The sequence below is a fragment of the Rhinolophus ferrumequinum genome, chromosome 13 (assembly GCF_004115265.2).
Source record: "Rhinolophus ferrumequinum isolate MPI-CBG mRhiFer1 chromosome 13, mRhiFer1_v1.p, whole genome shotgun sequence".
Taxonomy (NCBI): Eukaryota; Metazoa; Chordata; class Mammalia; order Chiroptera; family Rhinolophidae; genus Rhinolophus; species Rhinolophus ferrumequinum.
In genome coordinates, this window is record NC_046296.1 from 8,845,758 (window position 1) to 8,865,079 (window position 19,322).

General features: G+C 54.3%; 2 protein-coding genes across 4 annotated transcripts; both read right to left on the minus strand.

Moving 5' to 3' along the window:
* Positions 1-7,697: 7,697 nt before the first annotated feature.
* On the minus strand, positions 7,698-12,427 carry SH2D6 (SH2 domain containing 6). Its single transcript, XM_033124321.1, is given in 11 exon segments — positions 7,698-8,381; positions 9,031-9,189; positions 9,360-9,410; positions 9,412-9,444; positions 9,742-9,759; positions 9,761-9,856; positions 9,859-10,251; positions 10,387-10,417; positions 10,637-10,717; positions 11,098-11,156; positions 11,613-12,427. Coding segments are annotated over 11 exon segments (1,092 nt in total). The 5' UTR covers positions 11,667-12,427; the 3' UTR covers positions 7,698-8,264.
* On the minus strand, positions 12,421-15,135 carry LOC117032719 (SH2 domain-containing protein 6). 3 transcript variants are annotated; one of them, XM_033124320.1, is made up of 7 exons: positions 15,038-15,135; positions 14,885-14,910; positions 14,517-14,551; positions 14,061-14,077; positions 13,839-13,971; positions 13,165-13,223; positions 12,421-12,522 (listed from the first exon to the last, which is right to left on the minus strand). In XM_033124320.1, the coding sequence occupies exons 1-7, from the start codon at positions 15,038-15,040 to the stop codon at positions 12,457-12,459; spliced, it is 339 nt and encodes a 112-aa protein (XP_032980211.1). In that variant the 5' UTR covers positions 15,041-15,135; the 3' UTR covers positions 12,421-12,456. The 3 variants fall into 3 exon arrangements, with proteins under 3 accessions (XP_032980211.1, XP_032980209.1, XP_032980210.1); XM_033124318.1 differs by having other exon boundaries at positions 14,061-14,143; positions 15,038-15,127; XM_033124319.1 differs by having other exon boundaries at positions 14,061-14,131; positions 15,038-15,126.
* Between the last annotated feature and the right edge of the window lie 4,187 nt (positions 15,136-19,322).

A 19,322-nucleotide genomic window follows, 5' to 3' on the forward strand; every position in this document is an offset into this window, starting at 1 on the left:
GAGAAGTGCACACCTGCCTCCCTCCTTGCCTCCAGCTCCATCATAGGCTTTCCTGCCAGGCCCGAGAGCCCGAGTCGGGGAGGGCAGATGCAGTTGGTACAGGCTGTACCTTCCAGCACAGGGCACACTGTGTGCTCACCTGCCTCAGAAGCTCACCTGCAACAGGAAGTGCTGGCAGTGTGGGCAAGGGTCATGAAGATGTGTAGATGGCCACCCAGAGAGGGTCCGGCATGGCCACGGGGAGAAAGAGCAGGTCCAAGATAGAGCGGGGCAGACAACAAGGAAGGCCTCATTCGACCCTGGTATCAACGGGGAGGCCAGCGATGGCCATTGCCACTGGTCCTGGGCCAGAACCGGAGGGCCCAGTCCTGAAGCCTACCTCTGCTCCAGGCAGCAGCCCGAACCCAGCTTGGGCCCGCCCAAGGTCAGTGTGACCAAGGAGACTTTGTCTGAGTGAGTAGCAGAGGCTGCAACTCCAATGGTCCAAGTATGTCCCCCAGGAACTCAATGTTCCCCAGACTGTCTTCAGGCCTTCCCAGGCAGACTTGGCCCCCAAGCCTCTACCCAAATCCACAAGCCCTATTCTCCTAGGCTCTCCCACCTTCTCCCCCTTCCCTGAGAAAAGTTCCTGTCTAAACTGGGTCTCCAGTGACAAGCAAGCCTGTCCATGGGAGCCTGCTTCCTGCCCAGATGCATACCTGTGGGCAGGACTAAGGCAGCAGAGGACGTGGGAAGACGCTGCAGGCGTAACTCCTGGTTCTACCGCTTGAACTCTCTGGGCCTCAGCTTCTTCACATGGGGCCTCCCTACATCACAGCACTGTCACTAGGGTCACTTTGAAGCACTAATTAATCATGGAAGCACTTTGCAAAAGGAGACACACATGTTATCCGTGTTATTGTTCTCTGCTTTATTAAATAGAAGCTGAATGGGTTCTCAGCCTGAGCTGATAATGCCTTGAGGGTCCTCGACAAGGTGGTAGGGCCCTGGCATTCCCACCTTGGGCCTGCGCATCGAGAATGAGAGGTGAGGGTAGGTGGAAGAAGGTCCACCCTTCTAGTGGGATAAGAGGGTGTAGAGACTTCCTGGGGCCATCTGACCTCTTCCCAGTGAGCTGGTGTGAGCAGAGCCTGAGGGCCAAGGGGTCCCCAGGCCCTCCATTTCCACTGGACAGGTTCCCTGGAGGCAGGTGTCATGCGGGGTCTTTGGTCTCCGCTTCCCACATAAGAATGCAGGACATGGTGAGGCCAAAAGGAACACCCACGGAGCCATAGGTAGGGAGTCAGACCACTACGTCTCGCTGGCGGCTGGGTTGGAGACACAGGAAGCAGGAGCCACACGATCCGCAACCCGCCGTTAGCTTCTCCGTCAACCAACCTCACTTGCTAACTGCAATCCGCCTCTCTGCAATCTGCAATCCACACTTGCTAGCTTAGCCACGGCAATTATGTTAGTGGCTAATGGCTAACCGATAACAGCTGATGGCCAACTAGTCACAGCTGATGGCCATCTACTACCCGAGCCAGCACCTTTCCACGTGAGGCTGAGAGCCTGGAAACTGCTCTCTGGGACTGTCCCCACAGCAGGGCTCCACGTCCCAACACTGCTTGCGGGCTGCCAGTTATAGGGAAGCAGGGTTGACTGAGAAACACTCAGCGCTACCCCAGCCCCAAGCAGCATCTTCTCTCAGAAACTTGGGTGACCCTGCTCTGCTTCCAGAAGGAATATAGGAAGGCGAAGGCAGAGGGGAATGAACAGGTGTGTTTTCTAAGATGCAGTGGGGTGCGATGCAGTGGGGTGCAAGAAGCTGTGTGCTGGAGACAGGCTGAGTTCACCCACCCCTGGCCTTGCATCAGCTGCAGCGCTGACTGCCAGACCCTGGGCATTAGGCAGCAGCTCCCAGGAGCCTCCTGGTCTCGCCTCTTGCTCTCAGAGAGAGGGTAGCAAGGTGAAGCAGTCAAGCCTGGGGCTCCTTAGGCCCTCCATTTCCAGGTCTCCCAGCTGCACTAGCTTCCAGCTTCCCAGGCAGCAAACGGCCTGTGTTATCAAGGGCAGGCAACAGCTGAGGGCCCTGGGAGATCGCCCAGCCTGTCCAAGGTCTGTTTGCTGGAAGGCTTCCTAAAGCTGATGCCATCGCATTTCCCAGATTGATTTGGGGACTATGGCATTTGTCCCTCTCTGGCTCCTGACATCACCGCCTGAAAAATCACCCTCTCCCAATATAGGTGCAGGTGCTATAGACATGTGCAGGAAGTGTGTCCGGGAGACTTTCAGTGTGGCCTTTCATCTCACGCTTGATTGATTCGTGATTCATCGCATGGTTGAATGTGACAGGAGGTTCACCGTGGTCTTCTGGTTCTGTTGTTCTCCCTGGAGCCAAGGCCCTGTGTTTAGGGATTATAGAATCCGTGAGAGCTGCCTGATACCTCGTCTGTCCCTGAGTGCCCTTGGAGAGCAAAAGTGTATGTGTGTTTGGGAGAAGAGTCTGTTCTGTGTAAGTGCAATGACGGTCCCGCTTCATCTCCCCTCTTCCCAGAGCCACAAGGGCACGTGGGGTTTCGGGGCATTCTGGAGGGCACCCGTTGGCCCCCCTCACACTTTGGGCAGTGCTTTCCTGCAAGCCTCCTGCTCCAAGCCCACCGGGGCCACTGTCTGTGATATCCTGAGAGCTGAGCTGAGGGCTGTGGGCAACGGAAAGGAGAACTGAGAAGGAGCAGAGCGAGCAGGCTGGGGAGCAGGGACATGGGGCTCATGGAGGGTATGGGGCCTGAGTCACCCCAACTTAGTGCTTCTGGCCTCTCCTGGACTCGGTTTCCAAATCTCCCTCAATTGCTTTCCATCTCCAGTGCTTACTCCCAGCTCGGGTGGTGAGAGAAAAAAATGTACATCTCCCCCCCACCCCATCACAGACTTGTCTCCCCTCCCTGAGCCTTGATTTCCTTATCTGTATAACATGAGGGGACAGGACAAAATGGGCCCATTGCTCCCAGCTCACATGGTGGAGTCTGCGATGCCATTCTTCGGCCAGAACTTGAATCTCTTTCGATGCTTCCCCCTACCCAGCCCCCTTGGTATTTGTTCTTGGGTTTTGCCCCTACTCTCTGACCTCTGTCCTTCTAACCTCCAGGCCTACGTGGAGGCTGTGCTTGGTCCACTCATTTTCTTGCCACAAACATTAGGCTATTCAAAACGCCTTTGCCTTTTATAAACTCTCTCTCCTGGGTTATCATTTAATCAAGAGCGCACTGCGGAGGGTCCGCTTCTCCAAGGAGCACAAGGGAGAGCTCAACTGAGAGGGCCGACCTGGTGGGGCTGAGCAGGGAGAGTCTGGGGGGTGGGGATAGAGAGTGTGTGGGCGGCAGGCGAGACTGTGAGACAGACAGAAACTCAGGCAGCAGTGTGCTTGGCCCAGGGCCCCGACCATCTTGGAATACTGGAGCTGGAAAGGCCTTCCAAGGTTATCTGCCTTTCCCACCCCATTTTAAAGATGAGCCCAGCCAAATCAAAGTGACCTGAAAGAGAGTGTAATTTAATAGCAAACAGTTAGAATTCTATTCCCTTTAAAGGATCAGCCTTTGCTCCAGAAAAAAAGCTCTTTCCACAGGTTGTATTTTTCTCTTTTTGTCACTGACGGGTGACATCATCATCATGGTTCATGGTTGTTCTGAGGACCAGATTTGGAAACCACGATTCGAAGTCCTGCTCCCAACTCCCCTTCTCTACACTAGATTTGCAAAGCAGAGAAAGAGAACATCTGGGAGAATTGAGATCAAAAGTAATTTTTAAATGACCCCAGTTATCCCCATAAACAGTCACCGTGGCCATCAGGGCAGCAGGATCACAGCTGCGCACAGTGGGGTGCAGGATGATCTCTGCCAGGGGGCCTGGGCCAGAGCTAGGACTTAGTCTCTGCTGAGCAGACCAAGGTAGGCAGGCAGGCAGGTAGGTAGGTAGTAGGTAGAGTGGGTAGGTAGGTAGGCTGGCAGGTGGCTGACTCCTCTCATATACTTGGCACATGAGGAGGATCCTGGGAGTATTGGTTCTGGAAAGACAACGAGTATCCTGGTGGAGAAGGGCTGTTTTTTACATCCCCTGACTCAAGGGTCCTTAGAGAGTGGGAGTGAAGGTGGGGAGGGGAAGCCCTTTAGTAGGTGTGGAGGAGGAACGAGATGCTAGTTGGTGTGTGGCACAGAGTATGCACTCAATAAATCCTGTGAACGATGATTTGTATAATTTATGGCGGCCCTAGAGCCAGCCAGACAAGTCTGACTTCTGGTTCTACCACTAACTCTGTGCTTTAGGCAACTCCTTTGTTGACGTAAACTTTAAATGCCTGTACCCAGCAGGCGTTTTCTTTACAAATATCAGAAGCCATACTTTCACGAATGTAAACCAAAAAAGAAATTTCTAGCTCACACAGCCAGGAGGGGCACTACAGCAAAGGCCAGGACCTTGGCGCAGGACCCAACACCTCCAAGACTATTTTCCTCCTTGTCTTTTCCTGACTTCTGTAGACAGGCTCAGTCCATGGGGCAGGGAAGGTGGCCATTTGCAGCCCAAACTCAGGTTTGGAAGCGGGGCTTCTCTCTGTCAACATTAATATGTGTATCTCAGAGAAGTTTGACTAATCCTGCTTCGGTCCTAGCCAGACCTAGATCACATGCCTGGCCCTATGGTGGGGGAAGTGGGAAGTATTACCAGGAGAAGGGGGATGGGAAAAGCCAGATGGGCAAAACAAAACGACAATCACAATACGTATAATACCTAAAGGTCACATGTGTATGTGTGTGTTTTGGGGAAGCCCAAGTCACCAGGAGCCCCCGAACATGGAACACGCAGGTGGGACAGAACCAGGCTAGGCCTATTCAGTTAGGATTATATTAGGTATGAATTATCTGGTTTCCACTCTGTGTCAGGCTCTGTTAGACGTTTATCTCATACACATCATTTCTCATTCTCACAGCAACCCTAAGAAGTCGGCATTATTAGGCTGTTTAAAAGTGAAGAGGGGTAGGCCATGCAGGCCAATGAATAACCAAGCCAATTCAAACTTGGGTCCTTTGGACTCCAGAGCCCAGGTTTTTCCCAAGGTCAGTCTGACTCTTTCCATGGTTGCATTGAGCACACTCTGACCCCAGCAGGTGTGGTCTTTTGCCAGGTACGTAACCACGGCTTTCATGCCCTTTCCACGACACACTTCCTCGGCTCCCCTAGGCCTACAGGCCCTTCCCGGCCAAACGGAGACGGCAATCACTCTCAGTAAATATGGGCTTCTTCGCCAAATAGCATTACTCCAAGACTTGATCCCCTAGTTGGTGACTCCTCCCTGGAATTTTCTGGAGTCTGGCCTGTTGGGTGACAGGAAATGGGGATGGGATGTTGGAGGACATGGGCATGGTAAAAACCAAGGGTTGTCATCTCTCACCTCAATCACTGAAATACCTGCAGCCCCTTGACTGTTCTCCCTGCCTCTGTGCCGCCTTCTACCCATTCAGCACTTCACAGCTACAACAATCCTCCTGAAAGAGCATTCCTCCCTGCAACCCCACCCTGCTCGGGCTGCCTTCGGGGCTCCCTCTGTCGCTTCCCCCCCTTGCCACTCATTATGGGTGGCCTCCCAGGCTCCTCTCCAGACCAACTTTCCTTTCTTTTTCTTTCTCACCACTGCCCCTCACTCACTTTTGGGAAGGCAAGAGACTTGGAATAATAGGATAGCCTGAACCATATGTGGCTATTTAAAATTAATTGAAAATAATTAAATTATTATTAAACATTCAATGTGTCAGTCATATTAGTAATATTTCAAGTGCTTGATAACCTCTTATACTTGGCTACTGTACTGGACAATGTATATATAGAATGTTCCGTCATCACAGAAACTTCTATTGGACAGCACTGGTTTAGACTTTTCTCTTAACAATGGAGGCCCTGATAGAAGAATGTTATGAGCTTTAGAGGAATCCAGGGTAAACTTGACCTATTCGGTGAGTCAACAAATATTTGGCACCTACTATATTGTGTATCCAGGCCCTGGATACACAATGGTGGCCAGTAGATAGAGTTGGTCCTTTCCTGGGAGTGAAAAGGACATTGCTAGGGGTGTCCTAAGTGCCTGAGCCCAGGCTGGGGGAACCATGAAGCTTTCTTGGAAAAGGGGACATCTAAGTGTAAACTGCAGGCCGAGGAGGCTGCTCTTTTTGGCATTCAGGGTCCCTTGTTGCAGACTGTCCCCACGGCCTGGACTACTCCTTCCCTCTTTTTTTCCCAAGGAGGGAAAGAATGCAGGCTAGTTCCTTAAAGTTAGACACCCCCCAGCTTGGACCAAGCCAACAATCCTTGTGAGGGCCACTACGCCCGAGTCACCACCCTTGAGTCACGGAGTGAGGCTGGGAAGTGTAGAAGAGAGAGGCCACCCCCAGCCAGGGCCTAGAGGGAGCCAGAGCTGGCTAACAGAGCTGACTCACAGGGAGGCTGTCCTGGGGTCTCCTGTCCCCTGCTTCTGCTACAGCTCCCAGCTGCTAATCCCCTCCTCACATACACATACAGCAGGGCCCACCCTCACCCTGCCCTGTACCAGCTGCCCCCTCCTGCTCCTCTTCCTGGTGCCCTGGCAGGAAACTACACCCCTGCAGTGACTTGAAAGAGGCAGTTCATTGACCCGAATTCACATACTTATTTGGAAGAGAGGAGCTAGAGTATTGCCCATCAGGCCCTTTACATGGAAAGCCTCACTTAAACCTCCTAACCCTGGGATAATTGCGTAGGGACGATTATCTTCACCTCTGTAACAGAAATCAAGGCTCAGAGAAGGTAATTTGCCAGAGCAGCAGCGACGATGGCAACTTTCAGTGCCCTCTGGCCCAGCCTGGACACGAGATCGCCCCCTACCCCCAGCCTCCCACTTGCATTCCACAGTGTCCTCAGCCGTCCCCTCCCCGTCTCTCCGTCTGTCCCGCCTCCCGCGCTCCGGACCCCTGGCCTCGGTGGAATCTGGATCCTCCTGCCGGGTCAGAGCCCAGGATCCTTCGGGAGGTAGGGACGGGGGTCGGCGGGTGTAGGGAGTGGGGGTCTTCGGTGCCAGCCCGAACGCTGGGCGGCCCCAGAGCCGCCTTTGTTTCTGCGCGGAGTCATGGTCACATGGCGCTTCCTCCGGCACCGGGTGTTCCGGGCGCCGCGCCAGGCCCGACGCCCCCACCCAGGTCCCACCCCGCCCCGCCCCGCCCGCCGCCTATCTCGGAGCCCCGAGCCCTGGAGCCCGGGGGAGCCCGCTGGAGCCCGCTGGGCCTCTCCCTTCAGGAGCGTGTCTGTACGGCCTTTCGTCCTCGCGGAGTGCCACCGCTGAGGCTTCCTTAGCTTTTGCTCCTGGGACTGGCGTGCCCCATATCCAGTAATTTCCGGGAGTCCGCCTGTCTCCCTACTCCAGACAACACCAAGTGAGCAAAATCAGGCGCCTCCCTCCCTGGGGACACACTGTGCGGTAAACAGGTGGTGGAAAAGTACTTAACTCCATTCTCATCATTTAATGGGGTGGCAGAGCCAGCCCTGAACATCCCTCCAGTACCCTCGCTGACAACCTCCACCCCCATCTACAGGCAAATGCGCAGCCAGCGGGCAGAAAGGGGGCTGGTGCTTTCTGCCCTGGCCTGGCCACCACTGCTCTATCACTCACAGGCCTAGTTTGTGCCCTGGGACGTTTGAAAACCATGGAGCCTCGTGGAGGCCACCTCTGCTTCACTCAGCAAATTCAAGAATTTATTCAACAAATATTTATTGAAAGTGAACTACATGCAGGGCAACCAAGTCCCTCCTAATGCCCGACCTGTGTTAAGCCCCCAAGAAAATGTGAGAGGATTCTCTTTGTGTCCCAGCAGTGCCTGAGCTGTTCCCAAGAGGCTCAGTTTCCCCAGGAGGCCTTCATCCTTGAGCAGCTTGGGAGGCCCTAGTAACAGGGTAGACACAGCCATTCTTGGGAGCTGGGAATGGGGGCCCTGCCCGACCCTTGCTTTTCAGCCTTGGAGATGCAGCAGGGAGTGCAGGGCCAGGCTCTGGGTGAGCATGGTATGGGGTCTCAGGGACCCTTTCTGCCTCTGGGCAACCTTTCCTAGTGCCTCTCATCTGTGCCTGCAGGGACTGGGGCAAGGAATGGGGAGGGTCTGGAGAAGGGGAGACCTGGCAGAGGGGCGAGGGAGACAGCCCAGACCAAGGCGGACTGGGCAAGAAGCAACTGATGGGGCCGGAGGTGGGTGTGGACATCTGCTGGGGTGTCAGGGCTTGATGGGGAAGAGCAGACAGGTGAGCTGACGGCTGCCGCTGTGTCTGTCCACCAGGGGCAGGGTGTGCTGCATGTAGTGCTGGACCATGGCAGCCACAGAGGAGAAGCGCTGGACGGAGAGGCAGGGCATCAGTGAGTCCCGGGAGCCTCATGCTGGGAGAAAACTTCCTGATGGAACTGCGGGCCTCTGGCAAGGGGGCCTTGTTGACATTTTTACAAATATTTTCCTTCCTGTTTGTCCCATGAGGCTCCACTGCCATTTTGCTGCCCGATTCCAGGCCTCGTGCAACTTTCCTGCGACTACACCTATGGGCACGTTGTCTGCCAGGCTCATATTTCTAAGGCCAGATGGAAATCACTCGGGGGATGTGCCTCTGCCCCTGTCCTCTAGCATGGGGAGCCGAGTGGCAGGTGACTGTCTCTAGTTTGCAGCCCAACAAGTGCTGGGTGCAAGTTGAGTCCTGGTACAGACAGAATCTGACTACCTGGGCTCTGCCCTCCTGCCAGCTGGTGCATTATATAGTACAAATGCCGCCACCCAGGCCCTGTGCAGCCTGAGCCATGCAGGAGGAAGTGCCTCCCCCAGAAGAAGGTGGACCTCTGGAAGGGATTCAGGTCACTGGCCACTATCGTTTTCACCCACTCCAGGAAAATATGGAATGTGGGTTTTTTCCCTAGGCAAATACTCCTAGCTGGGCCCAGGGTACTTCTCTGCTGTCCTCATTGCCCTTTAGTCCCCTACCACCTCTAGCACCCACCTCCTCATGGTTCCTGCCCTCTCGGCCCAGGGCATAGTGGCGCCCACCATCCAGCCGCCGGATGGGAATGTTGAAGACCCGACCACGGAGAAGCACTGCCAGGGTGAGAGGCTGGGAGCCATGAGGTCCTGAGCTGGGGCGCACAGTGTAGGCCCCGTCCTGTGGAGGAGACCCATCCAGTAGCCTTGTCTTCTAACTGTCCACCCGCAGCCTTGACCCTCCATAGGCAGACCTGCCCCCTTGCCCTGCTGCCCCCCTGCCTGCTCAGCCAGCCATAGCCCATGAGCCGAAGAAGTTCCAAGAAGGCTCAGGGCTCTCTGGTTGCCTACCTTTTGGCATCGGAGCAGGGCATTTTCAACAGCATAACGGTCACAGTTCCTCTGAGTACCAAGGCTGAGCCAGCAGGCTGCCGTCCTGTACGTACACACACACCCACACACACACACACACACACACACACACGCACACGTGCTCAGCGATGTGTGTGTAGGGCCGCTAGATAGGAGGTGGGGAGCAGGAGGACCCAGGGTACAGTTATTTGTGTTTCACAGCTGCCTTCCCCAGACTGAATGTGTACAAGCAGAATAAAGATGTGTGCCCAGCACGGCGCTGCATACACGTGTTCAATGAGTGTTCCTTGCAATGATGACACCAGCCCAAGAGGGTCCCCAATGGGCCTCCACCCCCAGCCCTCTCTCAGCCCCTCCTCACCTCAGAAACTGAGGTGCTCCCTGGTGGGGGTTACAGAGGAAAGAGAAGGTCTCCTTCCTGCTAGAAGAAGCAGGTTATAGTGCGGGGCTGGGAGAGCATTAGGCAAAAGAGGCTGGGGCCTTGAGTTGGAGGGGATACGTGCATAGGCTGAAACCTAAAGAAGAGCACCCAGTGCTTCAGCCCTCTTCTCCAGGTCTTGGGCTCTGGTAAGACCCACCAGCTAGGCCAAGCGTGACCTCCAAATGAGGGGTAATCAAGAGGTCTGGCTGGGAGCTTCCCGCTTTGGCGCAGACCCTGGAAAGTGCCCAGTGGGGTCCCCTCAGGCCTGCTCTCAGCTGGAGGCAGAGCTGCAGGAGCATCAGCAAAGTGGGGCACAGGGTCTGGGAGGAAGTCCGTGGCCTTCAGGGCTGTGGTTGTGGTGGGCCCTGGCAGGACTGCTGGGGTTCGGGGTTCAGGGTTCATGCTGAAGATGCCTATACTCACCTTTAGGAGGGTGACATTCGCTGTTCCCTGGGACACAGGAGATCTGGTCAGGAGAGACTCGGCCCTGCAGGCCTGGTTCCCTGGGCCTAACGTCCCACCCTGAGACTCCGTCCCTCCATCCCCACTCACTGCCCCCCCACTCCGCCACCACCATTCTCTTACATTCCAAGCTTCCTGGGGGACTGTGGTGGGCCTGTGGGGAGCAAATTGGGGAACAGAGCTCAGGGTCTTTACTTCCTTCAAAAGGAAAGGCCCAGTGAACCCAGAGATCCCAGGGTCAGGGCTGGGGAAGCCTGAGTGCTCCCCATCTCTCTCTCTCTCTCTCTCCTCTCTCTCATCTCTCTCTCTCAATCTCTCTCCTCTCTCCTCACACACACACACACACACACACACACACCTGCTGGGCTCTCACCTGGGCACTATTGATGTCCTTGGCAGAGGGACTGGGGGCATCAGGACTTGGGAGTCCAGAGACTGAGGCAAGGCAGGGACTAAAACAAAGGACAGACTGGGCTGGACTGAGAACAAGGCAGGAGGTCCATACAGGCAGGAGGGGCTGAGGACACCAGCCGAGCTGCCACTTCTCTGCAGCCTCGGCTTTCTGGGAGTCCCTTGAAACCAGGTTGCAACAGCTGGGAAGCCCCACACAGCCCTTACTCTAAGGGGTCCCCTCCCTTGTAGGTACAGTGGACATCAACCTGACCAGAGGTGGAAGCATGTGTGTCCATGTGGGTTTCTGAAGGCAAATGTGTGTTGGTGGCAGTGGTGAGAGAAGACGAGGGAAAGAAGATGGAGCCAGGAGAACGTGTCGTGCTGTGAGCAGCAAGGGCCTCAGCCCCGATGGGTCTGGGGCAGAGGGCGGCGGTTCACCTGGGACTGGGCTCGCACTCCAGGTAGATGTCTTCATCAGGTTTCTTCGCAGAGTCTGGCACCTAGGGAGGGGTATGTGGGACCAAGGGTTTGACAAGTGAATGGGAGGGAGGGCACAGCCATCACCGGGGGCGCTATTGGCACTTTGCTCCCCCCTCACAAGGTCGACCCTCTTTTGAGGAGCCAGCTGGAGTGATTAAAATTGCTCCTTTGCATGGAAGGGGGCAACCCACGAGCACCTTTCCCTTCAGAGGTGCCCACAGGCCCCAGCTCTCAGAGAACGTGGGTGTCCAAGAGGAGCTCTGGGCAACGCCCTCCCAGTAGCCCTTGGTGGCACCCTCAGGACAACTGACTTACACCCTACCAGGGGCCTACGGCAGACAGGGAGGGACTCGGCTCTGGCCCCTTTTCCTTGGTTTCAGAGACGTTTCCTGGCCCTTCCAGGCCCCCAACCCAACCCTGCCAACTTCCTAGTCAGGACCCTAGAGTGTGAGGTAGGGATTGAAGGGGCCACTCACCCCTTGGGCTGATGCACTCAGCTCTGGAAGGAAAAGGAGAGGACCACCAGTCATGAGCACAGGGAGAAAGGAGTTGAGTGATACTTAGGCTGGAAGAGTGGAGTATCCTTGGAACTTCTCTGTATCCTCAGAGCCAGCTTTGAAGCCCTGGGAGAAGGCCACCCTCACACCCCAGGGTGTTATCTGACTTTACCTCCCAACTCGTTTGCCAAGCTTGGCTCCAAATGACTTAAGACTGTTCTAAAAATCAAAACTACCCTCAAGGTCATGGAGGTTTACCAACAACTGAGCATGTAAAAATAAATGTGCCTCAGGTTAGCAGTCTGAGCTTGGCCAGGGGGCAGCCCCTCCTGGGGTCACTTTCAGACAAACACGTGCTGGCTGAGGTCCTTTTCCTGGCCTGACTTCCAGGGTTCCGGGGTCACAGGCCTCTGGGCACCTACCGTAGGGGAAAGTCTCTGGGCGGTGGTGGCAATAAGGAAATGGCTGGAATCAGAGTCTGATGGCCCCAGGGCCCCCTCGATGGGGGATGACACCCAGATATGTCTCAATAGTGAGCATCCTCCAGGCAAAGTAGGCTGCCTATCAGATCTCTTCATCCTGTGAGGCCCCTCAGACTCTGCTTCTGTGATCTCAGGCAAAGTATTTCATGTCTGGGGCCCTACTCTCTTCAACTGCCTGCCTTAAGAGCGCATAGGAGGGTGAAAATGAGGACCTGTTGGGGGAGCACAGTAAGCAGACTCAGCATGAGACCAATTTAAGGCAGCTCAACTGTACCCCCTGGGGCCTGATTCCCCTTTTCAGGGCAGGGGAGAGGGTGAGCCCTGGAAAGAGGACATCCCGGTTACCGCGTTCTCCCAGAGGGCAATCTCTGCTTCACAGACTCCTGCAGGCTCAGTGGCGTCTTCAACTGTGGGCACAATGGGCAGTGTGGTCAGGGTATGGAAGGGAAACTGAGGCATTGGGAGGGCAAGGATAGTAGGGCAATCTATATCTGTGCAGCTTAAAAAACACAGCAACACAGGAGTTAATGTACAAAGGAGGCGACTCTTCCCTTTGCCTCAATTCTGTGGCTCTTTGTTGTGACCTCTCCTTCTTTTCTTTTTATTCCAATAAAGTATATGATGACAGTGGTAGGTTTCAAAGCCCATAGTGGGATCCTGGCTCCTGGTGGGAATGAGAGCTGGCAGTGATTGGCAGCTGAGTGAGGGATTTCTTCGCTGTCTAGGCAGGGAGGGGTCCTCAGGAGCCAGGGTCCACTGAGGGGCAACGGAGCCGGTTTTGTCTCCCTCCCCCCACCCACCTTCTCAGCTCAGGCGAGAAAGGTGAGTCCTGGGTGACGCTGACTGAAGGGTGAAAGGAGCCAATCAGGCAGCTGGGGGAAGCAGCTGTTCACAGGGCTCTGGCTTCTGATGCATCTAATTTTTCAGGGGCCTTTTGAGTGCACATGTGGGGAAATCTTGCAAATGAAATGCATCTTAGATTTACTCACTGGGAAATGGTAGCATGGGGTGGGGCGGGTGGGGAATGAGTGATTTGAGAGGCTATTCACCATCTTGGGCTGGGGCTTCGGTGGTGGTGACTTGCATGGGCCCAGGGGTCCAGAGTGATCTGGAAAAGACCCCAAGCATTGTGGGTCACTGGGTTCCTCCAGTAGGTTGCCATTTTCCTCCCACCCCCCACCTACCCTCTATTTCCTCCTCCTTCCCTCCAGGCCCTCCCTTCCCTCCCAGCTGGCAAACCGACAGCCCTGTCTCCATGGCAACTGGAGGCCACCTACTTCCCTGCCCCGTCTGGCCCAGCCCAGGGAGCGGTGGGGGGTGGGATGCCAACGGGTTCTCCTGGCACCCCTACTCTTGCTGAGATGTGCTGGGATCTCAGAGGAAGAACACCAGGCTCTGGGGACCAGGCTGGGCCTCCTGCTTTGCCACTGTTGCCCTTGGTTACAACTGCCCTTCCAGCCTCTTCTCCTCTCCTCCTCCCTCCTCCTCCTCCTCCTCTCTCTCTCTCCTCTCTCTCTCTCTCTCTCCTCTCTCTCTCTCTCTCTCTCTCTCTCTCTTTCTCTCTCTCTCTCCAGCCAAAAGGCCTCAGTGACTGCCAGCTAAGGCCCTCCCTGGCTGCCCAGCACAGATGGAAAAAAGCCAGGCCTGCACCCAGCTCTCTTGTGGGGACCTTCCTGCCCTGCCCAAACCACCCAACCTTTCTGCCTCCACTTCCCAGCCTCACCCAGGTACAAAGAGTTCTCCTCAGTGCCAGGAAGGTGGGCAGGAGCTAGACTGACGGGCAGAGCCTCACAGGGGGGCAGCTCATATTGATCCTCCTCTTCTTCCTCCTCCTCCTGGGCCTTCGGGATGGGGTGCTGAGCACAGGGAGGGTAGAAGAGGTGCAGGAGCAGTGGTGGCCTCTCCCTCCCCCACCTGCCACCCCAGGCTCAGCAGCTGGACTTACCCTGTGTCTCCAGGTCCCTGCGGCAGGCAGAGGAGACGCGCAGGGGGCATCTGTTCTCCAAACTGGGGAGTCTTGACAGGAGACTGATAAGACTGGCCTCATCTCCTGCCAGCCCAGCCCCTCTCTAGCACAATGAGTTACTCTCTCTCCCCAATATAATAAACCATCTGCACCTCTACAGTGAGCCTCAAAGCTTCATTCAGCTCCAAGGAACCATTCATGATGGGCCTTTCCAACACTGCAGCAGGGCCAATGACAGGCATTTTGGAAACAAGGACACCTCCCAGCTAGCTGCCTGTTGCACCTATGCCATCCCCCACCCCATGTACCCCTAATTCTGTACAAGACACGTGGGAGAGCTAGACCCCTTGGCAGTGCTGGACTGTGACTGAGGGGAGACTTGACTTGCAGGAGACCCCTTAGAGCTGGGCCCCTCTTGCCCACTGTGTCACTTACCTACACATCTTGGGGGTGGAAGGGGTGGTCCCAACCTGTAATCGGACTCTAGTCAAGTATGCCCAAGGGACCCTTGAGTTTGTGTCAGCCAGACACAGGAGTTTGTGTGACAGCAGCCTGAGACAGGGCCGCAGGAGGAAGAGTCTGGGGGGCAGAGCTAGTACCCTGGGGTACACAGCTCGATGATTGGTGCCCCAGGGTAGCCCTAGTGCTCGCAGCGGGTTGAGGTATGTGAATGGTCTCATGGGGCATGTGGGGAGAGCCCAGGCACAATCAGCACAGCTCCAAGGATGGCTGTGCCCAGGAAAGGGGTGGCAAGTGGAGACAAGAAAGGAAGGCAGAAGGAAAGAGAGGAGCCGAACACTCACCGGGGCTTGCTCCTCCTGAGCTTGTCCTGGAAAGAGTCAGGGAGGGGAATAAGGCTGTGGTCAGTGTAACTGTTGCCTTTCCCTGCTCAGAGGCCTGGCCCCCAGGTACCGGCAGGTCTGTGCACCTGGGGCTGTCCCAGAACCAAGTCTCACCATGGCCAAGGTGAAGGAGTTGTGCCTCCAGGGAGCCCAGCCACTGCTACAAATGGCCTGGGGACAGGGACCCTATTGTTCCTGTTATTTGCATCCCACAAGCACCAGGAAGGTGGGCCTGCTGTGGCCTCCACCCCAGACCAGCTTCCCCCATGCCACTCCCAGGGCCCAACCCCAGCTCCCCACACGGGGCCTCCGCACTTGTGGTCTCCAGCCCCTCTGCCCCACAGGAGGAAAGGCTCCAGCCCAGCCCTGGACGAGGGTTCAAAGGCTATCTGGCTTCCTTCAGCTCTCTGATCAATGTCCCCTCCTCCCAGAGGCTCAAACTTGCCTACAGCTCGACCAGACCAAGCCCTTTCCCAGGCCACAGAAGACATGACATTAGTGGGCAGATCCAGTTAAAACCAGGAAACTGCCCTTGCAGACCGTTTCCTTAAACCCTTTATGCCTGCTGTCATTTGCTGATGAGTGGCGATCAATGTCAATGAAATGGAGGTTAGTGAAAAGCTCAGAGATATGCACTCATATTTAGTTTGACAGCTTCCTTTTCGATGATGTGTTTTTTTCACTCAGGAGATATTTATTAAACTTCCACTATTCCAGGTGCTGAAGATGCTGTAGGAAAACTAAACAGGGATCAAATATATGGTGATGGAAGGAGAACTGACTCTGGGTGGTGAACACACAATGGGATTTATAGATGATGGATTACAGATTGTACACTGGAAACCTATGTAACTTTACTAACCATTGTCACCCTAATAAACTTTAATTTAAAACACACACACACACACATATACACACACAAAACTGAATAGGCAGGCATTACAGGTGTGTTTCCTCAATGGATTGTCACAGTAGCTGCATGATGCAAGGACTAGTTTTATCCTTGCTTTCAGATAAGGAAACTAAGTGTATGAGTCAGCTCAGGCTGCCATCGCAGAACACCACAGACCGGAGAGTTTAAAAAACAGAAATTTATTTTCCACTGTTCTGGAGGCTGGAAATCTAAGATCAAGGTGCCATCAGGGTTGGTTTCTGGTGAGAGCTCTCTTCCTGGCTTGCAGTCAGCTTCTTGCTGTGTCCTCACACGGCCTTTCTTCTGTGCGTGCGTGTAGAGAGAGAGAGAGAGCTCTGGTGTCACTTCCTCTGACAAGGACACCAGTTTCTATTGAATCAAGGTCTCATCCTTATGACCCCATTTAACCTTAATTACCTCCCTAAAGGTTCTATCTCCAAATACAGTCACTTTCGGAGGTAGGGCTCCAACATAGGAATTTTGGGGGAACACAGTTCAGTCCATCGCACGGAGACTGAGAAGTTAAGTGGCTCGCCCAGGTCATGCAATTAGTAAGTGTGGAAGGTGGGATTCAACTCAAGTTTTGCCCAACCCAGAGCCTGCACACTAACAACTGAGCCATCCTGTATCTTATCTAGGATTGGGTCCTGACCCAACTTTCCTGTGATGGACTTAGACACTTCAGTCCTCGCAGGCTTCCTTAAGGAGGCCATGATTTCCAGGGGGTCTGTTCCCTGAGTGAATTTTGGAACTCGGACTTCTGAGAAGTGTTGGAGTAAAAGAAGGGCCGGAGCCTAGTGTTTAACTCTGTTTAAATCAAGGAATGAGGAAACACAGACTACGCTCATGAATGTGAAACCTTTCCAGGGCACCTTAACTTTCCTGTGTTTATTATTTTGGCGAGGGCCTGGCTGTGGATAAAGGAGAAATGAAGGCCATGTGCTTGCATCTTTGGAGGCCGTGGTGCTGGGGGGCACTAGGGAGAGAGCACCAGGGTTGGCGCTGGCCACCGCCTACAGAGAAGAAGACCAGATGATTCCTAGGAAGGGCTAAAGGCACTTAAGAAGCTATGAAGACTCACTGGGGTGGCTTAACAGGGAGGCTATTTGGTGCAGTGGGAAAAACTGAGCAAACGAAAACAAAGAAACCATCCAGGCCTGGAGTCAGGGAGGGATCTCCTCCCTGACCTCCACTCCCCAGCTGACCTTTGTTCTACATTTGGACCATAAGGCAGCGGGCAACTTCCCTCGCCCAAAGGGACCTCCTATGGTACCAGAATCAGCAGGTTAAAGTTAGCAGGAGCCTTTACATACCATCCCAGTCAAACCCAAAAACTCAGTGAGGGTTCCCAGCCCACACTGCCCTCACCACAGCCATACCGTCCCTCTGTTCTGGGCTTTGCATAGGCAAATGCCAGAGCCTGGGGGAGTAAAAGGGCCCAGGTAGATGATGGAATCCATGTCACCTCGGTGGGGTCACTGGCCTGGACAGATCAGGGAGAGAAGGGAGAGGAAGGAGTCCTCCCGCATGGCTTTGTCTCACCCCTAGCAGTCCTGCAGGACTGTGCTTCTAGCTAATTGCACAGGAAGATTTGGACATCCTCTTTCTCCATCTTTGGCACAGGATTGCTTTGTGTGTAGCCATTGCTATTCCCGTGGGATGAATTCCTAGAAGGGGAATTGCTGGAAACACATCTTGAAGGTTTCAGTGTCCCATTGTCCTGGCAGTACATGAGTGCCTGTTATGGTCCTCCCAAAGCACAGTGATTCTCCACATTTCAGATCTCAGATACTGATCTCTAATGAGAGCAGGCCATAATTTACAGGCCCCGAGCAGTCAAAGTCCGCCCTAAGGAAACGAACAGCTCTCCAGAGCAGTATTTCCCCCATTTGCATGGTCATAAGAATCACTGGAGGACTTGTTAAAAGTCTTAGATTCCCAGACCTTCCTGAGATCTAAGAACTGGATTGCTCCAGAAGAAAATTGGGAATCTATATTATTTTTAATAAGCATCCTAGATCAAGCTTATGATCAGTCAAATTTGAGAAACAACTGTTCTGTAGGAGTCTGAGAAGATGTGACTCCTAGGACACTTGTAGTATCACATAAAGCCTTTAGCTCATTGGGAACAAAGGAATCCCCGCAGAGAAGGAATGTGACACAGACCCTGTCCTAAGGGGCCACTATGAGTGACAGAAAGGGCAAACCCCTGGAGATATTCAGTCTCTCTTGGTTTTCACTTCCTCTTGCGTAAATGAGGATGTGGTAAGGCATTCCTTCTGCCCGGAGTGGGGGTGGGGCTGAAGGCTGAATGAGAGGCCCACACGTCAAACACCATGCGGGCACAGTAAATAGGAGCTTTTCCTGAGGTGGTGGTATCATGGCTGATGTAGTTGTCAGCAGACAGAGAAGGTGGTGAAGCTTAGTTGGGATTCCTGGTGTGAGCACAGCAGGAAGCACTGTGAGGAAGGGAGTGGTTTCCGAGGACCAGAAAGATGACAAGTAAGCAGGGGGTGGCCAGAGGTCTCAGAGGTGGGACAGTGTGGCCCGTAGAGCAGGAGATGTTAGGATGAAGGTGGCTGGACTCCTGGAGAACTGAAGGGGACATCGGCCATTCTTTCTGATTGTTGAGCACTTCCTACATTTGGAGTGGTCTCCGTCTCATGAATCTTGCTTTCATGCACAGAAGCTAGACGAGGCCTTCCAGCGCCCTTGCAGCTAGTGTGCAAGCGTTCTGCCAGGTAGCTGCCCCCATGTTACACTTCGTATCTGAAGCAGGCCCCAGGAGGAATCTACCCTGGGAGGGGAGACAGCTGTTATCTTGTTTCCAAAGGCCGAGGAGGCTGAGACCCTAGTGGTACCACTCAGGGCCTGGGCCAGCAGAGCTGGCAGATGGTGGTGTCTGTTCTCAGGGCTGTCTCCACTAGGCCAGCTTCGCTGTGACTTTGGGGGCATTGTTCCTGGCTGCTTCTCTGGACCTCCTGGAGATGCTGTGAGCTACAGAATTCTTTCAATAAGTTCTATTCAGCCTAAACTGGCTAGGGCTGGTTTCTCTTATTTTTGGTTAAGAGCTGTAATTGAGAGATGAAACTGCCGTGTCACTGGCATCACTAACACGGACCCAAGAAGCTTGAACCGAGCAGCCAGGTGTGCGTGTCTCCTGGGAATGTGCGATCAGCTAGAAATGTGTCATAGCTTTATATCTCTATACTCTTGAGACTTTTTTTTAATGACAAACATTAACTATTTTTATGATTTAAAAAAACAGTCAATATGGAGGAAAAGAGAAAAAAATAAGGAGGGAGAGGTGACCTGGATTTCAAACATGAGGAAGCACTGGGAGAAGAATGCACTGGGGGCAGGTGGGGCCCTGGCAGTGGAAGGTGAGGCAAAGGGGAGGGCCTGGGGGTGTGGGGCCACCACAGGACAGCCGGGGAAGTAGGGGCAAGGGTGCTGAGAATACAAGGATTCTTCTCTCCCCAGGGA